The sequence below is a fragment of the Rousettus aegyptiacus genome, unplaced genomic scaffold (assembly GCF_014176215.1).
Source record: "Rousettus aegyptiacus isolate mRouAeg1 unplaced genomic scaffold, mRouAeg1.p scaffold_m13_p_5, whole genome shotgun sequence".
In the NCBI taxonomy this organism is placed as follows: Eukaryota; Metazoa; Chordata; class Mammalia; order Chiroptera; family Pteropodidae; genus Rousettus; species Rousettus aegyptiacus.
The window spans coordinates 68,944,738-68,967,030 of NW_023416308.1; the positions used below are offsets into that span (position 1 = coordinate 68,944,738).

Consider the following 22,293-nt stretch of genomic DNA (forward strand, 5'->3'; position numbering starts at 1 on the left):
ATTGGAAACAATCCAAATGATCATCAGGTGAAAGAATAAACAAAATATAGTACATCCATACAGTGAAATGTTATTCAACAATAAAAAGGAATGAACTACTAATATTTTATTCTTAAATACAGTGGTATAAAAATTGTTCATTATATTACATTAATTTCTACATATAGTCTGCCTAAAATATTTCATAATAAAGAATAATCTAAAATAATATATGGACAATGATATGTAACATATTTTAATACAGCATTTAACTTACAATTTCCTTTTTTCCTTTTCCACTTATTCTACATATTAATGCTAAAACATTTCAGGTTTATTACTTACTTTCCTGATCTTTTGGATCACTTCTTTCATACTCAGCCCCCTGGATAAACTGTAAAATGTTCTGCTTAAAGAACCTCTGGGCCAGATCCAGTACGTTTTCTCCATTATCATTGAAAGCTTTTAAAGCTTGTGTTGCACTGGTCATTCTACTGAGTAGAAATTTAAAACAGTGAAGGTGGCCTTCCATGGCTGCTAAGTGAACTATAGGTGAAAAGGGGGGGGAAAAAAAAGAATTTTTGAATTTACAATAAACAGGGAAAATAATAACACATTGACTCTAATTCTCATAGGGAGATGACTATCCCTGCCCTATATAACAGGGACATACCCTGAGCGAGGATAACAGACCTTTTTTCCAGTCTACATGTCATTACTCAGCCTTCTAGTCATGCTGAAGCAACAGACGAAATGGTTGAATAGTTACACTTATGGGAGTGTAGAGAGGCCAGAGGAGGGTCACCAAAGAGTAGGCCCCAGAAAATGTTCTGGGAATGTGAAATCCCAATTATAAAGCTTATCATTACATGAGAAAATGCTTGATATGTAAGATAGACAGATAATAAATTTATTTTAATATTTTGGAAAAAAGTAGAAGAAATAAACCAAAACAGACACTATGCAAGTATGAATGGTGTTATTTTTATCACTATGTATTTTGTCACTTTTCCATAAACTTTTTTTCATATGTGTAGCATAGTGGTTAGACATTTATATTCACATTTTTATTATAAACAAGAGGGCTGGATCAAAACTGTAGACTAAGCACACACACTACCTCACCATTTCTACTGTAAATCTTCGAAAATAATAGAAAAGATACCTTTTAAAGCCATAAAGTGCTAGAAAAACAAACAAGAACATCATGAACAGATGAAAAATATTAAGGAATTCCTTAAAGAAAATATATTGAATCTGATTAAGGAAGAGCCACAATCCAAAATCTGCAAAAATTAGAAGTGGTTCTGGGGAATTACAAGTCTAGGCAATGATTACAGAGAACAATAAAACCTTTATATCTCTTGAGAAGTAAATATTTGAGAAACAGCCGAATCAATATACAAATCTTGCCTGTGGAGAGGTAGGGCAGTATCTAAGTAACCAGTGTAACTCAGGAGAAACAAAAAGTCACAATGTTCAAAAGATAAGTTGCTGGCATACTCTCCTCTAAACTTTCTCAGTTGAACCTTCCACTAAAAAACTCCCCCCTGAAACTTCAAAGTCTTCTACCACTAACTCATCATATACACTTACATGTATCATAGGCAATTCTAACTTAATATGTCAGAAACTGAACTTCTTATCCTTCTTGTATACATTTTCCTTACATAGTTTCCCAAACCTCAGTTAATGGAAATTCTCTCCTTTCCAAGTAGTTTGGGCCAAAAGCCCCGGAGCCATCCTTGACTCCTCTGTTACTCCCCACATCTAATCAATCAGCAACTCTAATTGGCTCTACCTTTAAAAGATACATAGACCTCAATTACTTCTCACTGTCCTTGCTGCCTCTACTCCGGTCCAATCAAATAGTAGTCTAAATGATTGCATCAGGCTCTTAACAACTCTAGGACAAAAACAGATACATAGATCAATGGAACAGAATAGAGTCCAGAAATCAACTCACACTTATATGGGCAGTTATCTGCAATGAAGGACCAAGAAAATACAACGTGTAAAGGGCAATCTTTTCAATTAATGGTGCTGGGAAAACTGAACATATACATGCAAAAAAATGAAACTGGACCACTTTCTTAAACCATATACAAAAATAAACTAAAAAATTTATTTCAGAAAAAGAATGAGAGCAAAATAGTCATTCCCAGATATGCTTCCCATTTGTTTGCTGCTGAAGATTCCTATAAGACATAATTCAAGTAGCATCTTTAGTAACCCTCCCTCCAATCTTACTGTGATCTATCCCTCTTCTGAATTGCCACAGTGTGTTTATAAATCTCAATTGGCCAACTGATTGCAGTTAGCAAATTAACTCAAATACACCAGTGTTCCCTATTTATACTATTATTTTTTAAGTAGTCTGTGAGGCAGAGCTATATGAAGTTAAAAAATAATAACACTAGACAACAGATGCAGGAAATGGCTGGCTGGTAAAGTAAATCCAAGTTTAATTTTTCCAATTCTCTTTTGCTGATATAGTTACAGGGGGAAAAAAATCAATCACATGACAGGTATATAATATAGTTATAATATAAAAAATGTTCATGTCAACATATTTATCACTTAAGTTTTGTAAGGGACTATTAGAATGATGATAGTTTGTATTTCTTAAACATGGTCAACATTTTAAAAGTTTATATTAATGAAAAACCAAAATATTTGCTTTTGTGAATACCTGGAAGGTTTCCATTGTAGTCCACATCTTCTATGCCACATCCCCATTTAACTAGAAGTTGCAAACAGCCAAGCCGTCCATGAAAAGCTGCATAATGTACAGGTTTCCATTCTCTCTTGTCAGTCACACTGGGATCCTAGAAGTAACATTCACAAGAACTCAGTTTCTTTTCATTTTGTAGGGGAAAGACTAAGTCTAGCAGTTTAATTCAGCAAATGAGAATTGGAGTCTTTACTTAAAACTATAAGACAAACACTAAATATAATAGGAAAATTTACTGCAACCACTGATTTGAACATACAAGCTAATAGCATACTAATGAAATTTTATAAAATAGTCTTTTTAAATAGAACACAACTAGTCACATAAAAATAGTTTTTAAAAAGGAACTTAACTAGTCATTTTAGTGGTCTGAGATTCCTAACCACTAAAACGAAAGGGATGGAGTCAAATGCTCAAATCATGTGTTGGGAGCATAAACAAAGAGTTAATGAAAAAACACTTAGTAAGATTTTTCACTTTCTTTCTAACTATAGAAACACCAACTCTTACCATAATGTCTTCAACATAGGTAGTTCTTTTCTTATAAGAAGTTATTTTTTATAACCACTGGGTAATTACCAAAATAAATATAATTAAAAAAATTTCTGGAGATATAAATCACTTTCTAAACTATTATACAAAATAAGAGTTACAGAAATTCAGAAAGGTTTACAATCACTGGTTAACATGTGTTTGGAATCTTCAGAATCTTCCTACTTAAATTCTGAGCTGACATGAAGAACCTAAAATCTCTGAAATAGTTTTATTACTAAACTTTTTTTTTTGCAAGATTTATCTATATTATCATCTCCATGTTTAAAGGTGGAAAAGCTAAAGAGAGAGATCGAATTACTTCCCCAAAGTCATAAAAGGGATATTAAAAAGTCAGTTAGAGATAACTAGACTATTGAATGCTATCCCGTCCATATGATTATACATTCTCACATATTAACAGGAATCCCTCACCACTCCACTTCGGAGCATTATTTGTAAAGTGAAAGAATGTCCATGTGTTGCAGCAAGGTGTAAAGGGGTGCAACCACGATCATCTTGAGCTGCCAGATTTGCTCCATTGAGTATAAGAGCCTAAAAAATAGAAAAATAAGAATAAATTTACATAAATATAGATGTTAAGTTATAAATGCATATACAGATTATTTACAGTAAGTAATTTATTAACCTACCTAAATTATTATATATGTTCTTACATATGTGCCACAGGCCACATGAGAAGTTTTTAACTAATTCTAAAAAAATGTTTAAGATCCTTTTTAACATTGCCTAGGAGATGTGATTTCACATCTGATTTGAGCATGAATATACAATTTATAGACACACTTTTCATGAGCACTAATTAATAACCACTAAATTAAATACTTTAATGCTAAACTAATAAAACTGAAATGTCAATTCATACTATTTCAAAAGCAGAATCTTTTATTAACCGGGTTTTAAATACAGTAAAAGGATTTCATGATCAAAGTAACTAAGTTCTAAGTTCCAAATCAAACTTATAACTGCATCTGAATTTACAATTGACCTAGTTTCTGTATATGGGATATATCATATTCACAGCACACCCCTCTATATAATATATAGAGTAATTGCTTTAATTTAGTTAATTTTTTTCATTTTTCTCCCTCAGGTTTTCTTCTTTTTTAACCAACCTACATTTATCACTATCTTAGCAAAAGTTTACTCAATAACAATTCCTACCAAGAATTTTAGGAAGAATAGTCTCCATGATGTTGTTTGACTCACATTAACAAACTAGTTAATAATCATCACAAACTACATACTGAGCGCTTACTGTGTTTTAAAAGCCACTAGAAAGAATATGAAGACATATCAACTTAGAGAATTAGGACATTGTAGAGAAAAAAGAAAATCAACAATACTAAGCTGTCCTTTAAAAGCAACAACTATACAGTACAGTACACAAAAAGTACAACAGCTCTGAGAAGGAAGAGATCACTTTGAGGAAGAGAGGCGGGGACAATCAAGGTAGAGGGCATGGCTTAACTAATGCTTAGAGGTTAAAAAAGCATCAAGTAAAACTTCATTTGATCCTGTTGTCCCCTAAAGTTACTATTGCATTTTCTCCTTCCTTTCATTGCTTACTTCTCAAATACCTCAATTTCAAATCCACATGCAAACTGGGTGCCATCCCCACCACTGCATAGAAATACAGCCAGTTTTACCCTATAATGAGTTCTCAAATTCAATGGCATTTCTTTAAGCTTTATTCTTGGCTTTATCCTGTAACTGATACTGTCTAATTCTTAAATTTCTTACTTCACTTGCACAACTCTAATGGATCTTGGCTCTCCTATCTGACTTCCTCTTCCAAGTTCTTTACTCAGTTCTCTGCTTCCTTCCACCTCTACTAGTAACATTCTTCAGCATTCAATCCTCAATACTCTATACACTTCTCTATACTTTATTATTACTAAAATCATTGTCTCCAGCCCTCTTCTGCACCTGAATGACCTAAAGGCACCTTAAACTCAAATGTGCCCAAATGAACTCAAAATCTTTCTTCTAAAGTTTCCCCAGCCTTTCAAATTCCCCTAGCTATAGTTTCATAATTGTCTGTCATTCTAACTCAAAATTTTAAATTCTCACTATAATTTGTTAATGATTGCTTCGAAAGACGCCTTTAATCATTTTCTTTCTTTCCCACTGCAACCACCTAATTACACCCTCTGTGGTTAGAGATTACACCAAAAGTCTCTAACTGGTCTTCTTATCTCCAAACTCTCTCTTCATTCTAGGTAATCCTGAATACATTTCACTAGAATAATATCCTGAGATACTGCTTTCATTATCTCATTCTCTTGTTAACGTGCATATGTATGTATGTGTGTGTATCTGTGTGTGTGTGTGTGTGTATACACCTATATATATGTAGTATGTATATAAAACCTCTTTTTCTATATACACGGATCTAAAATCTTTATTCTACTTCTAAGACATTTTACAAATCTAGCTTATCCAAACTTAATTCATAACAGTCCATACAACAAACCATCTACACACAGTTAAATTTACATAATAGTATATATCCCCTGAACATATCTCATTTTTCCAATTCAGGGACCTCACAAAGAATTGCAGCATAGATGTTAATAGGACAAAGTCAAATCCTTGCTTTGTTACTTACTTATTAGCAAGGTACTTAACTCCCTGAATTTGTTTCCCAATCTATAAAAAGGAGAACTCATAAAATTGTTATATTAAATGAAGTGATACAGGGGAGAATTTAATTAACACATTAAAATTTTCAATAAATGATAATCATTATTTTTATTTGCTCCAGACATATTTCCTACCTACAATGCTTCTTTACTACTTACCTCTTTGAAATCAACCCATTCTTTCAGGCTTAGATAAAATTTTATTTCCTCCATTTATGATTCTTCTGCCTCCTATAATTCTTCTCATTTGTATTTTTCATTAGAACTTCAATCATAAACTGTGCTTTGTATTGTTTTCTAACTCACTAAGCAGAGCTCCCGTTACTCCAAACAGATCTCAGGCTTCTTACAGGTAGGGGATGTTTGCTTATTCAATTTTGTATTCCTCCAAATTCCGGTCTATTTCGTTACATTAGTTAAATTCAGTTACTCTAATAAACTAAATCCTGCCGCATATTAATGTGTTATTCTGGCCAGGAAATACATAAAATAAAAGAATTTTAGGCATGGCAAGCTATAAAGGAGATAATCTGGGTTGTGACATCCCTTAAAACAATGCAAACAGATAACCAACTTTGAAGATAAAAGGGTCTCTTATATCATTTGTTTAAGTGGATAGTTGAAACCAAAAGATATGTCATAAAATCCAGTAAGTTCTTGTTTAGAACATAGAAGTAAATCTATGAAATCAAATTATTAGAATAAAAACAATAACTTAACAGAACTATGCTAAAATAATTAAACTCAACTGAATTTTGAAAAATTAAACAAAGTTATTATTACCTGCATACAAGCATCTTGACCCCTGATTGCAGCTATGTGAGCTGCTGTCCAGCCTCTTATAGTTGCTTGCATAATATCAGCTCCATGCCAGAGAAGCCAATGAAGACACTAAATTAAGAAGATAACCATGTTACTAAGTGACAAGGGAGATTTTTCAACATTTTTATACCTTTTAAATTCAGTCAGTCATCATGAAATACTCACTGCAGTCTGAGGAACATCATAAAATAACAAAAGCATAAGCACAACAAATGGTGACCAACATCTGGCCTTATTATTAGGTAAACAATAGGGAGCAGTGGGAACTGTAGCAAACTGGAAACCACATTCCCTGTCAATAAAGGTGTAGATGCTACTCAATCTCAGCCAGTTGTTGCTGTGAATGAAATGCTAATCCAAATCTTATGTTTGACCAATACTGTAAAAGTCAAACAAAACATATCTGTGAGCCAAACTTGCTCAAGGGATTCTGGTTTGCAGCCTCTGCCACAGATTTCTAAATGGGTGCAGAAGCTCCTGTATCAAAGCAAATACTGTTATTCTGATAATACTCTCTCCATCCCCCCTTCCCCCACCAAAAAGTGGTTTATATAACAAAGGTGAATGAGTAGGAATCAATGTATTTTCATTTAAGATTTTTAAAACTCACCCTCAGTCTTATTTTAATACAGTACTGAGAGCTCTGTGCTACATATAACAGATTCTACCTTTAAGAAGATTCTTTCTTTTTAAAAAAGTTAACTGTATCATTGGATTCACTGTTAAATCAGTCATAGCCATATCATTTGTTGAAAAGGCTTACCATTTAGGTATCATTTGCCTGTCACAGATATTAGTGACCAATAATATATTTTTTAAAAAGCTCAACTTTGCTAATAATCACAATAGTCATTCATTTATTCAACAAATATTTATGGAGAGACTACTGCATGCTAACATGGTTCAGGTACTAGAAAATAAAACCACTATAAGCAACCTTGTACAGGTTTTTCATTTGACTTAAGTAAATATGTATATGTGAGAGTGGTAGAAGATAAGTAAGTGTATGTTTAACTTCTTAAGAAACTGCCGAACTATTTTCCAAAGTGGTTGTATCATACACTTCTACCAGCAATGTATGAGACTTCCAATTGCTCTATAGCCTTGCCAATACTTCATATTATCCCTAATGGCTAATGATGTTGAATAACTTTTCAATGCTCAACTGCCATCCATATCATCTTTGAGAAAGTGTATATTGAAGTCATTTGCCCATTTTTTAATTGGGTTTTTGTTTTCTTACTACTGAGTTGTAAGAATCTCATATATTCTGATTACAAGTTCTTAATCAGATATATAATTTATAAAGATTCACTCCTATGTTTTCTTCTACAAGTTTTATAAGGTTAAGTTTCACATTTGCCTATAATACCTTTTGAGTGCATTTTTATATATGGTGCCAGGTATGAGTCAAGGGTTTTTTTTTTTACATATAAATGTTCAATTGTGCCAGCACCATTTAATGAAAATAATGTCTGCTCTCCATTGGACTGCATTTGCATCTTTGTCAAAAATTAATTAAAAATTAAGCAGGAATTCAGTAATGGCTAAGTAAGGAGTCTGGCAAATCTTTCCCAAGAAACAGTGATAAAACTAGACAAAGTTGTCAAGAATAACAATTTAAAGACTCTTGAAATTGACCAAAGGTATATAACAAAATGAGAAGCATTAATTCAAGGAAATCTACTGAATCTCAGTAATGAGAGGGAGACTGGTACTACAACTATCCGTGTCTCCAGCTGCATGATGCGGAAGTTTTACTTGTGTGGACAGCTCCATTACCTTGTTGGAGAAATTGACAATATATAGTCTAAAATGTCCAGTTTTCAAAATGTCTAATCAAACTAAAAAATTATGAGACATACAAAAAAATAACAAGAATGTGTAACCTATACAGAGGAAAAAGATCAATCAGTAGAAACTATCCCTTAGCAAGACCTCAAAGCAGCTATTATAAATAACTTTAGAAAACTAAAAGAAACTATTTTTTAAGGAATTTACGTTGAAAGAACTGAAGAAAAGTATAATGATAATGTTCATCAGGTAGAAAATATAAAGAGATAAAAATTACAATTTAAAAAAAGAACCAAATGGAAATTCTGGAGGTGAACTGTATATCTGAAATAAAAAAACTCACTACAGGGAACTCAATAGCAACCTCATATGATAGAAGGAAAAAATTAAATCTAATAAAACATGGTTTTCACCAGTTAATTTAGTGATTATTTTATACGAACATATAAGTGCCATAAGTCATAAGAAATTTCAGAAAGAATAACAAAATGTAAGGGTACTAACGCAGTACTCAAGTAGAAAATTAGATGATCTTTAAATGTAAAGGGAGAAATGCACTAAAATCTTACGGTTTAGAATGATGTTTGTTAAAATTCAACAAACATTTCTTGAACATCTGCTATGCACTATGCTAGACACTAAAAATACAAATTAAACTTAAGTCAACAAAGTCAGCAATACAACAAATATTTATTGAGAACCTACAATGTGATTCCAAAATGCCAGACATTATGCTAGATGCTATAGAAAAAAAAAAGATGAATAAGACTCAAATGGTAACTTCAAAGAGCTTAAAATCTAACAGAGAATACAATTCGATGTGGTATATACAATAAAAATTTATGTATAAGATTTAGAAGTATCACTAAAGGGAAAGTAGCTAGTTGGAAAATATTGAGAGGGGAAACACAGAAGGCCTTACCAAATGGGTGCTACCTGGATTTCAACCAAGTAACCAATGGGAAAAAGGCGAGACCAGGCAGATAAAATAGCATGTGCAAAGTCTATGATAATATGAAACAGTAGACTAATTTGGGGTAGTAGTCACCAGTACTGCAGCAAAAGTCAAGTACGATGAGAGATGATCTTGGAAAGATAAGTCTACCACATTAAATAGTTTGAAATTTATACTATAGAGGATAGAGTTACTATGGAAACTGAAGGAGAGTTATAAGTAATATCAGATTTTAGTTTTAGAGCAGTAACTTCATATACATAATATGAACTAGAAGGAGATGAGACAAAAAAGAATGAAATCAATTAGATTTAAGGCAGTGGCTATGAGGATGAAGAGGATAAATTCAAAAGACAAATAATGGAACAAAATCAATTGACCCAGAGATCAGTTCTTACTAAATCAATATGCATCATTAAGTGCACCTTCATCCAGGCAAGTGTTGATAACGTGATTTGCTTCTGTAAAAAACTGAGACAATTCAAGCAGACATTTTTTTAAGATAGTCATTTGGTGCTTTTCAGATTTCTGAGGAAATTAATTTTTTTGTATATTACAATGATCACCAACTGAGAGTACTGTTTTACAATAGGTCTGTGGGGTTTTTTTTCCCTGTTATTGGTGTTGTTATTAAATACTTTAGATGGTGAAAAAAACCAAGATGGCTCAATAATGATTCAAAGGCCCTTAGCCTAAAATACAAAAAAAAAAAAGAGGAAGAAAAAAATAATGGTTTAGTTTTAGAGTAATTGAATTTGAGAAGCTAGTTAGATATGGAGGGCCTGTTGATCAAGTACCTGATACATAAGTCAGAATTCAGGACAGAAAGCAAATTCATGAATTAATATGTAGAAATGATAAAGACAAGGAAGTCTAAAAGACTGCCTGGAGAGAAAGTGTAAAGTAGGAGAGAGAAAGTCACTAGCAGAAACATAAAGAATATCTGTCTTTATAGAACAAGTAGGGTAGGTTAACCAAATAACTGTAAGTGAGAGTAGTCGGAAAGGCTGAAAGGATACCAGGAAAGAGATGAAATAAATTGTATATCAAGAAGTCCTATCCTACTGGAATATAGCAAAGTAAAAATCAGTATTTCATACCTGTAAAATCATAAAAAAAGAAAAGAAAAATAGGCAGAAAATGCCATCTTTGGTGAAACTAGGAGATATCTAAAACTCAGACTATAAAACAGATGGGAAAGCTGCCAAACTGTAGATCAAACAGGGGTGTGGGAAGAAACAGCAGAGAAAATACCCACCAGGGGCTGCAAGTGCAGAAAGACCTGTCAAGGCACATTTCTCCCAAGTGAGAGGAAGTCACTAAAAGGCCAAAGGCAAAATCTTTGTTTACAACAATTCAAGTGAGGCACACAAACTGGTGGAGATTCTCTAACCGTATTTGGTTCCAAGAAGTGAGAAGCTACCCGCAAAAAATCACGCAGAGAAGCCATATTCATAGAAAGCTGTCTGTGTAACAATGTAAAAAAAAAGAAAAAGAAAAAGAAAAGCATAGTGAATAGACCTACAGCAGCCTACTGGCTGGGAAATGCAGCAGCTAAAATAAGCTCCCCACACACAACCTTGAATCATGAGAAAAATTCCAGTTAGCTTTGTACATAGCCCAAGAATAAGAAGTTTTGCATAAAAATATTCATTAAACACTACTTGTACTAGCTAAAAATTTAAATCAATTAAATATCCATCAACTGAAAAATGAATAAATTCTGATATTAGTCTGAGAATACTATTATAACAGCTGAAAAAAATTAACTGGAGTACATACATGTAACCATATGTATCAAGGTGTGGAATGATACATATGTCATTTCAATAAAATATGTCAATTAAGACAATGTTATAATCATATGTAAGATGGGAATAATAAACACCAAATTTAGGGTAATATTTATCTCTGGAGTTGGAAGGAGAGAAATGGCACCTGGGAAGGGTGCTCAAGGAGGACTTCAGATGTATCTATAATATTCCATTTGTTTTCTAAAAGTCTGAAGCAACTATAGCAACAATGTTAGGATTTCTTAGAGCTAGGTATTCATTAAGTTATCCTCTGTAAATTAATCTTTATGCTTGCCTTTGGAACCCAGCCGCCATAGTGTGAGGAAGCACAAACTAGCCCAGGTGGTAAAACCTCACAAACAGGGCCACATAGAGGGGAATTAAGGTGTCTGGCCTACACCCAGTATCTACTATCAGACATCCACATGAACAAGTCTTCAGAAGATTCCAGCCCCAGCTTTTCAATCTTTTAACTGAAGCTCAGACATCATAGAGCAGACACAAGCTGTTCCTAGGATTCAAAGTCCTGGTTCACTCCAGGGCATAAAGAAATGGTTATTTTATGCCACTAAGTTTTGAGATCATTTGTTACAAAACCACTATAACCAAAACATCCAATGTTAGACAGAATTAATAAGAAAAATATTTGCAGTGCCTAGCATAAGGCTTCAGTCCTGTTTGTTAAGTTTATAAAACTGCTAACAGCTTTAAACTTACCCCCAGTTTAGTAATTTATGTAGCTTCTTACCTCCAAACTTCCAGAATGTGCTGCCCAATGTAAAGGGGTAAATTTATGGAGAACGTCAACTTCATTAATGCTGGCTCCACGTTCTACTATTTCCGAAAGCTGCTTTACATCTCCAGCTCGGACTGCATCATGTATGCTACCAAAATGTACCTTCTTCCTGGCACCTATTGAAAAATGAAATTGCTTAAAATATATTACAAAACTAAAAAAAAAAGAAAAAGACTAAAGCAATGATTCAACAGAGAGCACAAAATCACTTTGGCTTTACAAATAAGGTACTCCAAAGATGTTTATGATTAACATCTTAATCAGACTTCCACTTCAGTTCTATCATGTAAAGAGAAAGGAAGTTGTCATTCCCATACATACAGAAGAAAAGCTGAACAAACTGAAAACCAAAAACCTTTCTTGGACTGATAAGAGAATTGAGGTCTCAGGATAAATTGCTACCCTAAATCAGAAAAGAGGCAAAGACAGAGAAATACAGGCAAGTTATGTACTAGCCTAAGATTAAGAAATTTCTTAGGGTCACAGTCTTAGGAGGCTCCCACATTTTACCTTCAAAACTCCACTTGCTTATCACTGTGAAAAGCTAAGAAAAACCTACTTGTGTTTTTGGCAGGGGGAGGGGAGAAAGCATTTTGAAATATGCCCAGCGTATATTTTACTAGAGACTTATCTCACATTGGCAGACATAGTTTATTAAGATTATACTTTTCTTATCTTTCTCATATGCCCTCACTAGGAGAGGAATGGCAGGTCACAATTTTCATTTGATATACTCTAGTTAGTTTCTTATATTTTATAATTTAATGTCCCAAATATTAAGACTACACTGTCAGGTTCACTGTACTGTAAATACTTTAATGTGCATTGTGAACCAGAAGCAATAAAAGAATCGAAGCATGAACAAATGGTTTTGGAAGAAAGGAGTAGTAAGGAATTCAATCACAGCACTTCCTAAACAAATTGAATTGTTTTGAAAAGGACTCACCAACACTTCTGGCAAATAAACTATGCACTTTGTACTATTTATCTTTGTATAAATATGTCCTCTCTCCAGAATGTTAATTTCTTGATGGCTAGAACCATATTTTACAGTGGAATCATATCTTACAATAACCCTTAGCAAAATATTAAACATTTTACTCAAAAATCCTTTCTGAGCATCCACCATGTGCCAGGACTATGATAACACAATGGAAAAATAGACATGGAGTTAACACATTTTCTTTCCACCAACACTTTAAAACTTATTTGAATAAACATGATGAAATAAAAATTTAAAAAACTGACAATAATGTCCTTAGAGAGAACAGGTAAATTAAAGATGAAGAGGAGGAAATATTTGAGCAAGACCTTGAAGAACAATTAAGATATATACATATATACAGGGAAGGGAGCAAGGAAAGCCCAAAATAAAATAAGTATAAAATAAAATAAAATAAAATAAAATAAAATAAATAAAATAAAATAAATATAATAAGATAAAAAATAAAATAATAAAATAAAATAAATAAAATATAATAAAATAAAATAACAAAATAAATAAATAAAATAAAATAAATGTTTAATGATGCTAATCCCCTAGATTGGATCTTCATTCTCCTTTAAACTAGTACTGCAAGATCTATAAATAGTGTTCTAGCTACTCTAATCGATTGTACACAGGGACACTATTCCAGACCATTTTATGCCTCTACTCCAAACTGCTTCTAGTTATCTGCTGCTAGTATAGAGAACAAAATCCACACCCTCAGTACAACAGTCTAAGCCCTCCCATAATTTGACTCCATCTAATTTCATGGCCTTTTTCCTCACCACATTCCATCCCAATTCATTCATTCATCTACCCACTCTTCCACTCAACATAAATTTGGTGTCTATCACAAGGATAAAAAGATGAAGACATGCTCTCTGTCTTCAAGGAACTCATAGAGAGATACAAACACAAATTATAAATAATGTGATGAGAGCGATGACAAAATATTCATAAGAACTTACAGAAGCACAGAAGACTTCTAACTCAGCTGGGGCAGGAGAGAAGGTAAACAGAAAAAGATTCCCGGAGGAGGTAAAATCTAAGATGAATCTTCAAAGATTAGCAAGAGCTTAACAGGCAAAATGGGAGCAAGGAAAGGCATACTAGACAGCATGAACAGTAGGATGTGACCAAGAAACCACACAGACACACACACACACACACACACACACACACACACACACTCTATTGCTGGAGCATAACGTGGAAGGAAAGGAGGTTAGAATTAGACAAAAGACATGCTATGGTAGAATGTTGTTGGACGAGCAGAGAATGGGGAGTCATTGAGTGACTTTAAGCAGAATAATGATCAAATTTGTCATGCTGAGTTTATAGGGCTGGCTGCAGTCGGGGGAATTCATTAGGGCAAAAATGGAACATTATATATTTGAGAGATCATGTAAGAAAACACAGAATAGTATTAAGAACATAAAAGGAGACAGATTCAACAAATATTATGGAAACAGGTTGAACTGAACTTAAATGAATATAGTGGGTGAAATAAGGAAAGAGTAATGGGATAACTCAAAGAAGTTTCTGGCTTAGTTCCCTGACTGCTGTGGTGCCACTGAGATAATGAAAACTGAAGGACAGAGAGAGCACATAAATACAAATTTATTTTTAAACATGTTCATATTGAGGTGCCTAAGGAAGAGTCCCAGACTTGTACATATGAGTCTACAGCTCAGAAGAGAGATCTGATGATCTCAGTGTTAGGCATGCCTCAGTATTAGGTGGGTTTTTCTGATACCCATCCACACCCTATAGTGGAGCCATAGCACTCTATTCTTCTTCATAATATTCATCACACTAGTCATTATTTGCTCAGTATTTATCTTCTGCACTAGAAGTAAGGAATGTTCCTGTCTTCTTTATTGTTATATCCTTAAGACACAGCACATATCAAGCACTCAATAAATATTTACTGAACGGCAGAATGAATAACATAGATTTGGGGGTCCTCGGTAGAGTTGAAATCATAGTACAAGACAAGATAAAAAAAAAAAAAGCACCAGTAATGGCATTATTCAGCAAAAAATAAAATAAAATAAAAATGCAACATGTGAAGAGAAGATGGAAGAGTCAGCAAAGAAAAGGGAGCCAATAGAGTGGAAGGAAAAAAACTACGTTAAGTGTGTCATTTCCACAGGGTCAAATGCTGCAGAGAGCCAAGTAAGAACTTAAAAGAGTCCCTTAGACTTAACGAGAGTTGATGTCAATCTGAAGAAGTCTCAGGAATGGTGCAGATGGAAAGAAAGGGAGTAAAGCTAAAATGAGGGAGAGAGACGGCGGACAGGTGAACAGCTTCGGGACCCACCGAAAAGAGGTCGAGTGAGGGAAATAAAGAGTGACAGCTGAGAAACGGAAATGCCAGAAAGGACTAAGGCTGATGTGGGCAGAAGTATGAAAAAGGGGCGTGGCAGAGACCAAGACCGCTGGAGTACTTTTGACTCACAGGGGGTTCCAGTCTCCGTTGAGGAGGCGGAGGGGCCCGAATGGGACACTCCGGGCATGGTGCAATCCCTTGAGTTCCGGGAAGGAGTTGAATCCAAGCCCCTGCTGCTGCGGCGGTCTTCACTTGCCGTCACCCACGAGACACTGCAGCGGCCGCCTTCGTCTTCGCTAGGGCCGGGGGCGCAGTCCTCCCTCGCTCTCTCCCAGGAGCCCCTGCAGCCGGAACCTTCGTCTTCACTCTCTCTCTCCCAGAAGCCACTGAGGCGGCGGCCTGAGTCTTGGCTGACGCTCACTACGGAGGAATCGCTGGCCACGTAGCCGCGGTCTTCACTCACGCCCTCCCAGGAACTGCTGAGGCTATGGCCGCCATCGACACTCCCTCCCTCCCAAGAGCCACTGAGGCAGCGGCTGCGGTCGTCACTGCCCCTCTCCCCAGAGTCGCTGGTTCCGAGCCCGCGGACTTCCCTGATTCCCTCCCAAGTACCACCGAGGCGGAGGCCGCAGTCTTCTCTGGCCGTTCCCCCGGAGTCACTAGTTTGATGGCTGCCGACTTCGATCAAACTGACGTTGCTGCTGCGAAAGCCACGGTCTCCCCTCACTCTCTCCCAACTGCCGCTGTGACCGTGGCCACCATCTCCCCTAACTCTCTCCCGAGAAACACTGAAGCGGCGGCCCAGGTCTTCACTGACCCTTCTCGAGTCACTGCGGGAGAAGCCGACGTCTTCACTTACTCTTCCACTAGAGACGCTGCAGCGGTGGTCGTCGTCTTCACGGATTCTTTCCCTGTCTTCCCTGCGACTAAAGTCCTGGTTTTCACTACCTCTTTCCCTTGAACAGCCGCCGCGATGGCTGTGTCGCCCGTTTATCCACACGCGAGAGCTAGTGCGGCGGCCGCCGTCTTCGGCTGCTACTCCCCGCGAGTCGCTGTGGCGGCGGCCGCCGTTGACGGGTACCCTCTCCTCCGAGTCGCTTTCCAGTGTCCCGATTCCAGCCACCAGGTTGGACCGGTGGCGGAGCAGTCGCCTTGGAAACGAATAAACTTCCGGCGTGCTGTGGTCATTTCCAGTTCCTTACGGCTTTGCGTCACTTCCGGCTTCTCTTCCTCCACCCTTTTCAAGGCTTCTCCTCTAGAGGAATCGGATGGTGATAGGGACGAGTTTTCGGTGAAGTTGGCTAGGTCTCACACCCAGCCTTATCTAGGCCCTGTCTTTGTAACGGCCTGGCTTCGATCGCGCCTTCCATGGCTCAGCGCACAGGTGGAGGCTCCAGGACTGCAGTCTGCGTAGGTGACCTGTGTGGCGCGGGCCGGGCGGGGCCTTTCGTCCTTGGCAAATCTAGTATTTTCATTGCTGAATGGAACGTTGGAGAAAAGATATTCTTACCTTACTTTTTCACAAGTATGGAAAAAGACCTAAAGGAGAAGTCAGTAGCTGCGGCCGCTATCATTATTGAGTGCTTATTTGTGTCCGGCCCTTTGATAATCGGTACTTAATTCTCACAATAATTTTGTAAGGTAGGTATTAATTCCCATTTTACAGGTGAGGAAAGTCAAGGTATCAGTAGTTTGCTAAGACCAAACAGCAGGTAAGTTGCAGAAACAGTATAAAAACACAGGTCATTAGTCAAAAGACTTCTCTAAATCTCCTGACTTCGAATCCAGAGTTTCTGTTTACTTTCCACAATTTGACCGAAATCTTTTTCTCCAGCCCTGTTTCTTAACCTGTGTTCTTTCATTCAGTATTGCAAAAGTAGGGCTCAGATTTTGTGCTAGCCCCCGAGAATACAGAAATTAGAATTCTCTGTCCTCCAAGGGCATCACCCACCTTCACTCCCCTCTAACCCTGGTTTTTAAATTTTTTTTCTTAAGCGTTGCCTTGCCACAGGCTTTGTGCTGCGAACACATTTGGGAAATTCCCGTTTCCTTTCTTGAAATACAGTAAATTGCCTTTTTCCTTTTTTAACTTTCATAGTCTCTTGTAATATTAGTAACTGCCATTTGTTGGGTTCATATTATGAGTCTGGCACTGTACTAAGTGCTTTATATTAGTTTTCTTATTTAATCCTTAATATAACCTACATGATAGTGTTACTGTTCCTTTTTACAGATAAAGTGCTAAAGTTAATTGTCTGAGGATATATACAGCTAGTAAGTTGTAATTGCCTGAATTAGGGTTCCTATTTAGATCTTTGATTTTATTCCTTAAAGCTTCTGAATTCTCACCTTTATATTAGACCACTTATCACATTGTATTATAATTCCTTATTTAACAGTTGATTCTTACCCCTACCCCCAAAGGACTCTGAGCTTCTGGAAGGTAGGGACTGTTTCATTATTCATCTTGGCATTCCAAACATATAGAATACTTAGTTCAAGGATGAAGGGCCTAGTAACTTTTGTGTGGGTGAGTGGGTGGGTTCATTGGTTTGAATGTTCAGTGAATGTGCTGATAGAGTGAAAGTAAAGTTTTTTACAGTTGGAAGGGATTTGGGGATTATTCATCCCAATTCTCTCATTTTTAGAAACAGGGTAACTGAGGCCTTTACCATACATCTGTTGAATTATTAATATGGGCTAGTGTCTATGCTAAATGATTTGCAAATAGTTTCAACTTAATCTGTATTATTCTATTTTTACAGATGAAATCACTCAGATTTGACCAAGATCACCTAACTAGTAGGTGGGGAATTGGAACCCACTGTGACTGACTCCAAATTAATAAGTGCTTGTAGCCATTTATATAATATAATGGTAATGGCTTTGTTTTTTGTTATGCTATATGGATAAACTCACTGAGGGAATGTGCTAGCACATCCTTAAAGGATACACACATAGCTGGAAGGATCCGAAAGAGAAACAGTAGAGAAGCAGAAAAAGCAAAATCTCCCAAAATAAATTTTAAAAACTTTAAAAGTAAAAGCAGAAATTGATGAAATAGAAAATAAAAATGATAATCATAATAGCTGGTATTTGAAAAGAACAATAAATAGATGCTTAGCAAATAGGAAGAAAAGGAAAGAAATCAATTTGGGGAACAAAGGAAATATATTACATATATGAGGGTCTTCGAAAATCAGAAATGATTTAGGGTAAACTTTTACTAATTATCCTGAAAATTGACTTGCACAATAGAAATTTCAAAAAATTGGCTCAAGAGTTAGAAAACCTTAATGAACCGATAATCATAAAAGAATGACCTACATATCCTTAACCAGAGTCACCAGGAACAAAGCATAGAGAAGAATGAAATACTTTCCAACTACAAAGGTAGCATAACACTAATAGAGTCTATACAAGGATAGTGAAAAAAACATAGCTTAGTCTCACTTGTGAATGCACATGCAAAAATCCTAAGGAAATTATGTAGCCAGGAGTGCATTAAGAATAATGTAACCAAGTTAGATTTATCCTTCTGATACCAGGATGAGTTAACATTAGAGAATGTAGTAATAAAAATTTCCTAATTTAATAAAGGAGAAAAATTATGTAATCTTAATTGATAATAAAAAGCACTTGAAAAATTAGCATCTATTACAGATTCAAAAAGAAAATAAAATTCATAATAAGTAATAGGAAACTTGATTACTGGATGAACAAATGAATAGCACACTTAATTTCACAGTCCAGGTTATCTGCTATCATTCCTACAATTCAGCACCGTTCTGAGAATTTTGGACGCAATTTAATAGTAAGCAAGATAAATAACGTATGAAATTGGAATGGAAGAAATCAAGACGTGATATTGTTTACCTGGGAAATCTAAGACAACTGTAAGATTGTTAAATCAACATAGAGAAATAAGATTTCCTGTAAACTAGATAGAATCAATTTTTAAATGTAAAGGAAGATCTCATTGACAGCAGTAACAGTGGTGAAATAGTCTAGGAATTAAGAAGTGAGCAAAACCTACATAAAACCGTAAGACATAATTTATGGATATTACAGAAGATCCAAGTAAATGGAAAGATACGCTGTCTCTGTGAGGAGGCTCAGTATTATAAAGATAGGATTCTCCCAAGACTAAATTTGTTGCTCATTTCATTAAGTAAAAATTCTAACAATTTTTAGTGGAAATTAGCAAGATGATGATTTAAAGTTTATCTGGAAGATTATGCAAGATAATCCAAAATATTTTTGGAGAAGAATTAATGAGGACTTACCCAAGTACATATTAGAACAAAAGCTAGACTCAACATTGAGATCAGGATGGTATTGGAACAGGACTAGACAGATTAGTGGAACCAAACTAGAATCAAGAAATTACCGTATGTATTTATTTTAGTGGTGGAAATTTTCAAATACAGAAATGTAGGGTCTTCAATATTTTTGTACACAAATTTCAGAAGAATTCAAGATACTAACAAATATAAAGTGTTGGAAGACATACGAAAAATTTGTTTTATAATTCTTAAGAAAGCCATCCTAAGGAAGAGAAGCCCCAGAGACCACAGAGAAAAAAGTATATAAACATTTAAAATATAAGAATATGTCTGTAAAGTTGAAATCATATAATACTTAATGTTCTAAAAATTTTAGAAATAATAGAATAATTAATGAGCAAAAAACAAAAATACCAAGAGCAAGTTAACAAAGGAAAGGATACTCATAGAGGAAGACTTTTGAAAATCACAGTGATTAAAAGATTATGGATAATGAGTGTTTAACAAGGTTGACTGAACAAAGCACTCTGAAGGCCCTGCTGGTAAAAGATGCAAGTGGTGAGACCCATGAAGGACAATTTGGCAGTATCTGTCAAAATTCAAAATATATATTACCCTTCAACAAGCAACTATCCAGTTGTAAAATCTTCAAAATAACTTGCTCAGATATGTTTATTAGGATAGTCATTGTAACACTTTGTAATTGAAAATAATTAGAAATTTGAATGTCCATTATGAAAGAATAGCTAAATTGTTACATTATTGTATGAAATACACAGTAGTAGAAATGCAGATCTGCATGCATTAATCAACATGGAAAGAGTTGTAAGACGCCAAATGTAAAAAGGCAAAACAATGCATTCTAAGTTTGGGAAGAATATACCAAATTAGCTCAATGGTTATAGAACAAGAAAGAGGATGTGAAAAGCTATTTTCTTATATTTGATTTTTAAAGTTATTGTAATTCTTCCTAAGTAAAATTATAGAAGCACAGGAAAACATGCACTATCACATAAAACAAAAGATCCTTTTAAGGAGTATATGGGCTAGGAGAGAGTAACAGGCTAAAAAAAAAAAAAAAAAAACGCTGGTTTTGGCAAGGAGTCATTGAAAATACTCGAGAGAACAATTTTAATGTAGTCAAGATGTGAAAACCAATTGCACAGGATTTCAAGGTAAGTGAGGGATTGACATCAAGTTTCTCAAATAAAACAGGTTTCAGAACACACTGAAGTGGGCATCTCGGCATTCCAAAGAATTGGAACACTTGTAAGTAGGAAGCTTATGGTTCCAGTTAGTAAAAATGGCTAGTCCTCTCCATCTCTACTTCAGGTTTCCCAAAGTGGCTAATCAGGTTGTTTCCATAATCTTCCCTAAATCAGCTCTTTGCATCTATGTCATGAGGGAGCAGGGCCAAAAATTGAACTAAGTAGGTTTTGGTTAACCATCTCGAAGCCATTGTACCCCTTCTTAATACTTTGCAGGCAATCTTGGTCTCCCTTTGTTGTGTACCTCCAAACCCTCACTAGGGTACCCCACTGTTGCTTTTTGGCTTATTCTTTAAATTGTTCTTCCCCACCTGCCCAACAGTATCCAGTATTTCAGGGAGTTTATACCCCATGTAGGATTAGGAGATTATTACCTACTACTAGAAATTCAGGCCTTGACAATAGCCCAATTTTTCATTTCTACCTCCAGATTACCTCCTTTATTCAGCAAAATCTTTCCACTTGGAGACATGATTAGATACCTCCTTGTCTTTTCCTGAATATTTTGTGTGAACCTCGCAGAGCATGTAAGCCATTAAAATAGGCTGCAAAAAAAAAAAAAAAAAAAAAAAACAGCCTGGAAAAAAGAATCTAGAATTCTTTTAGGTTTAGCTCTTAAGTGAGAAACCAAATTTTTAGTAATTAGGCCCTTATTTTTCTCCCTAAAATCTTATTTTCAGTTGAATAACAGATTCTAGTATTGTCCAGAACATGAACGTTGGAAGTTTTAAGTATGTTTAACTCAGGACATTGTAAAGGGTATAAACAATGAAATTTGTAGCTTTCAGGAAATGGAATATTCATTTTATCCTCACAAACTCTTACCTCAAAAAGCCAATGTCCCATCTTCTCTAAGGCCTCCTTCAGCTTTCCCTGCCATACTTTCCAGTATAGATTACTAGTTCTAGTTCTCAGTGCCGTATGTTAACTCCTTTCCATCTTTTGAGGCTAAAATTCAGTGTTTCTGATTTCTAGATCAGTTATGAGTTTGGGCTACTCAGAATCAAATATAGAACTTTTAAATATAATTGACAGTTTCAAGTTTAACTATGGAGCATCTTAAATGTTAGAAGTGTCTCCCAAAAGCTACTGAGACTGTCCAGAAATAAGGAATCTGTTAACATTTAAAGTGATTCTAATGGATAGCCAAATTTGAGAGCCAGACCTCTATCAAATCAGATGACATCTAGGGCCCTATTGTAAAGAAAAACTAAAGATTGAATCCTAGATTCCAGATCCAATACCTGTGACCATCTCAGTACTGTCCCTCATCCATTCTACTACAGCTAATTATTATTGTGCTATTGATGGTCTGCCCAGCTCAAACATCAGTCACATCTCTTCAGCCT

The 22,293-nt window shown here is 35.3% G+C and overlaps 1 protein-coding gene across 1 annotated transcript in view; it reads right to left on the bottom strand.

Annotated features, from left to right (window-relative positions):
• ANKRD42 (ankyrin repeat domain 42) overlaps nt 1–16,483 on the bottom strand; it is a 42,164-nt gene extending 25,681 nt beyond the window's left edge. The window contains exons 1-6 of the mRNA XM_016160343.2: nt 15,520–16,483; nt 12,023–12,186; nt 6,694–6,801; nt 3,680–3,799; nt 2,672–2,807; nt 325–525 (exon numbers count right to left, since the gene is read on the bottom strand). Of these exons, the coding sequence (XP_016015829.2) occupies nt 325–525; nt 2,672–2,807; nt 3,680–3,799; nt 6,694–6,801; nt 12,023–12,186; nt 15,520–15,577 (787 nt within the window). The 5' untranslated portion in view covers nt 15,578–16,483. The remainder of the gene's footprint in view (nt 1–324; nt 526–2,671; nt 2,808–3,679; nt 3,800–6,693; nt 6,802–12,022; nt 12,187–15,519) is intronic.
• Between the last annotated feature and the right edge of the window lie 5,810 nt (nt 16,484–22,293).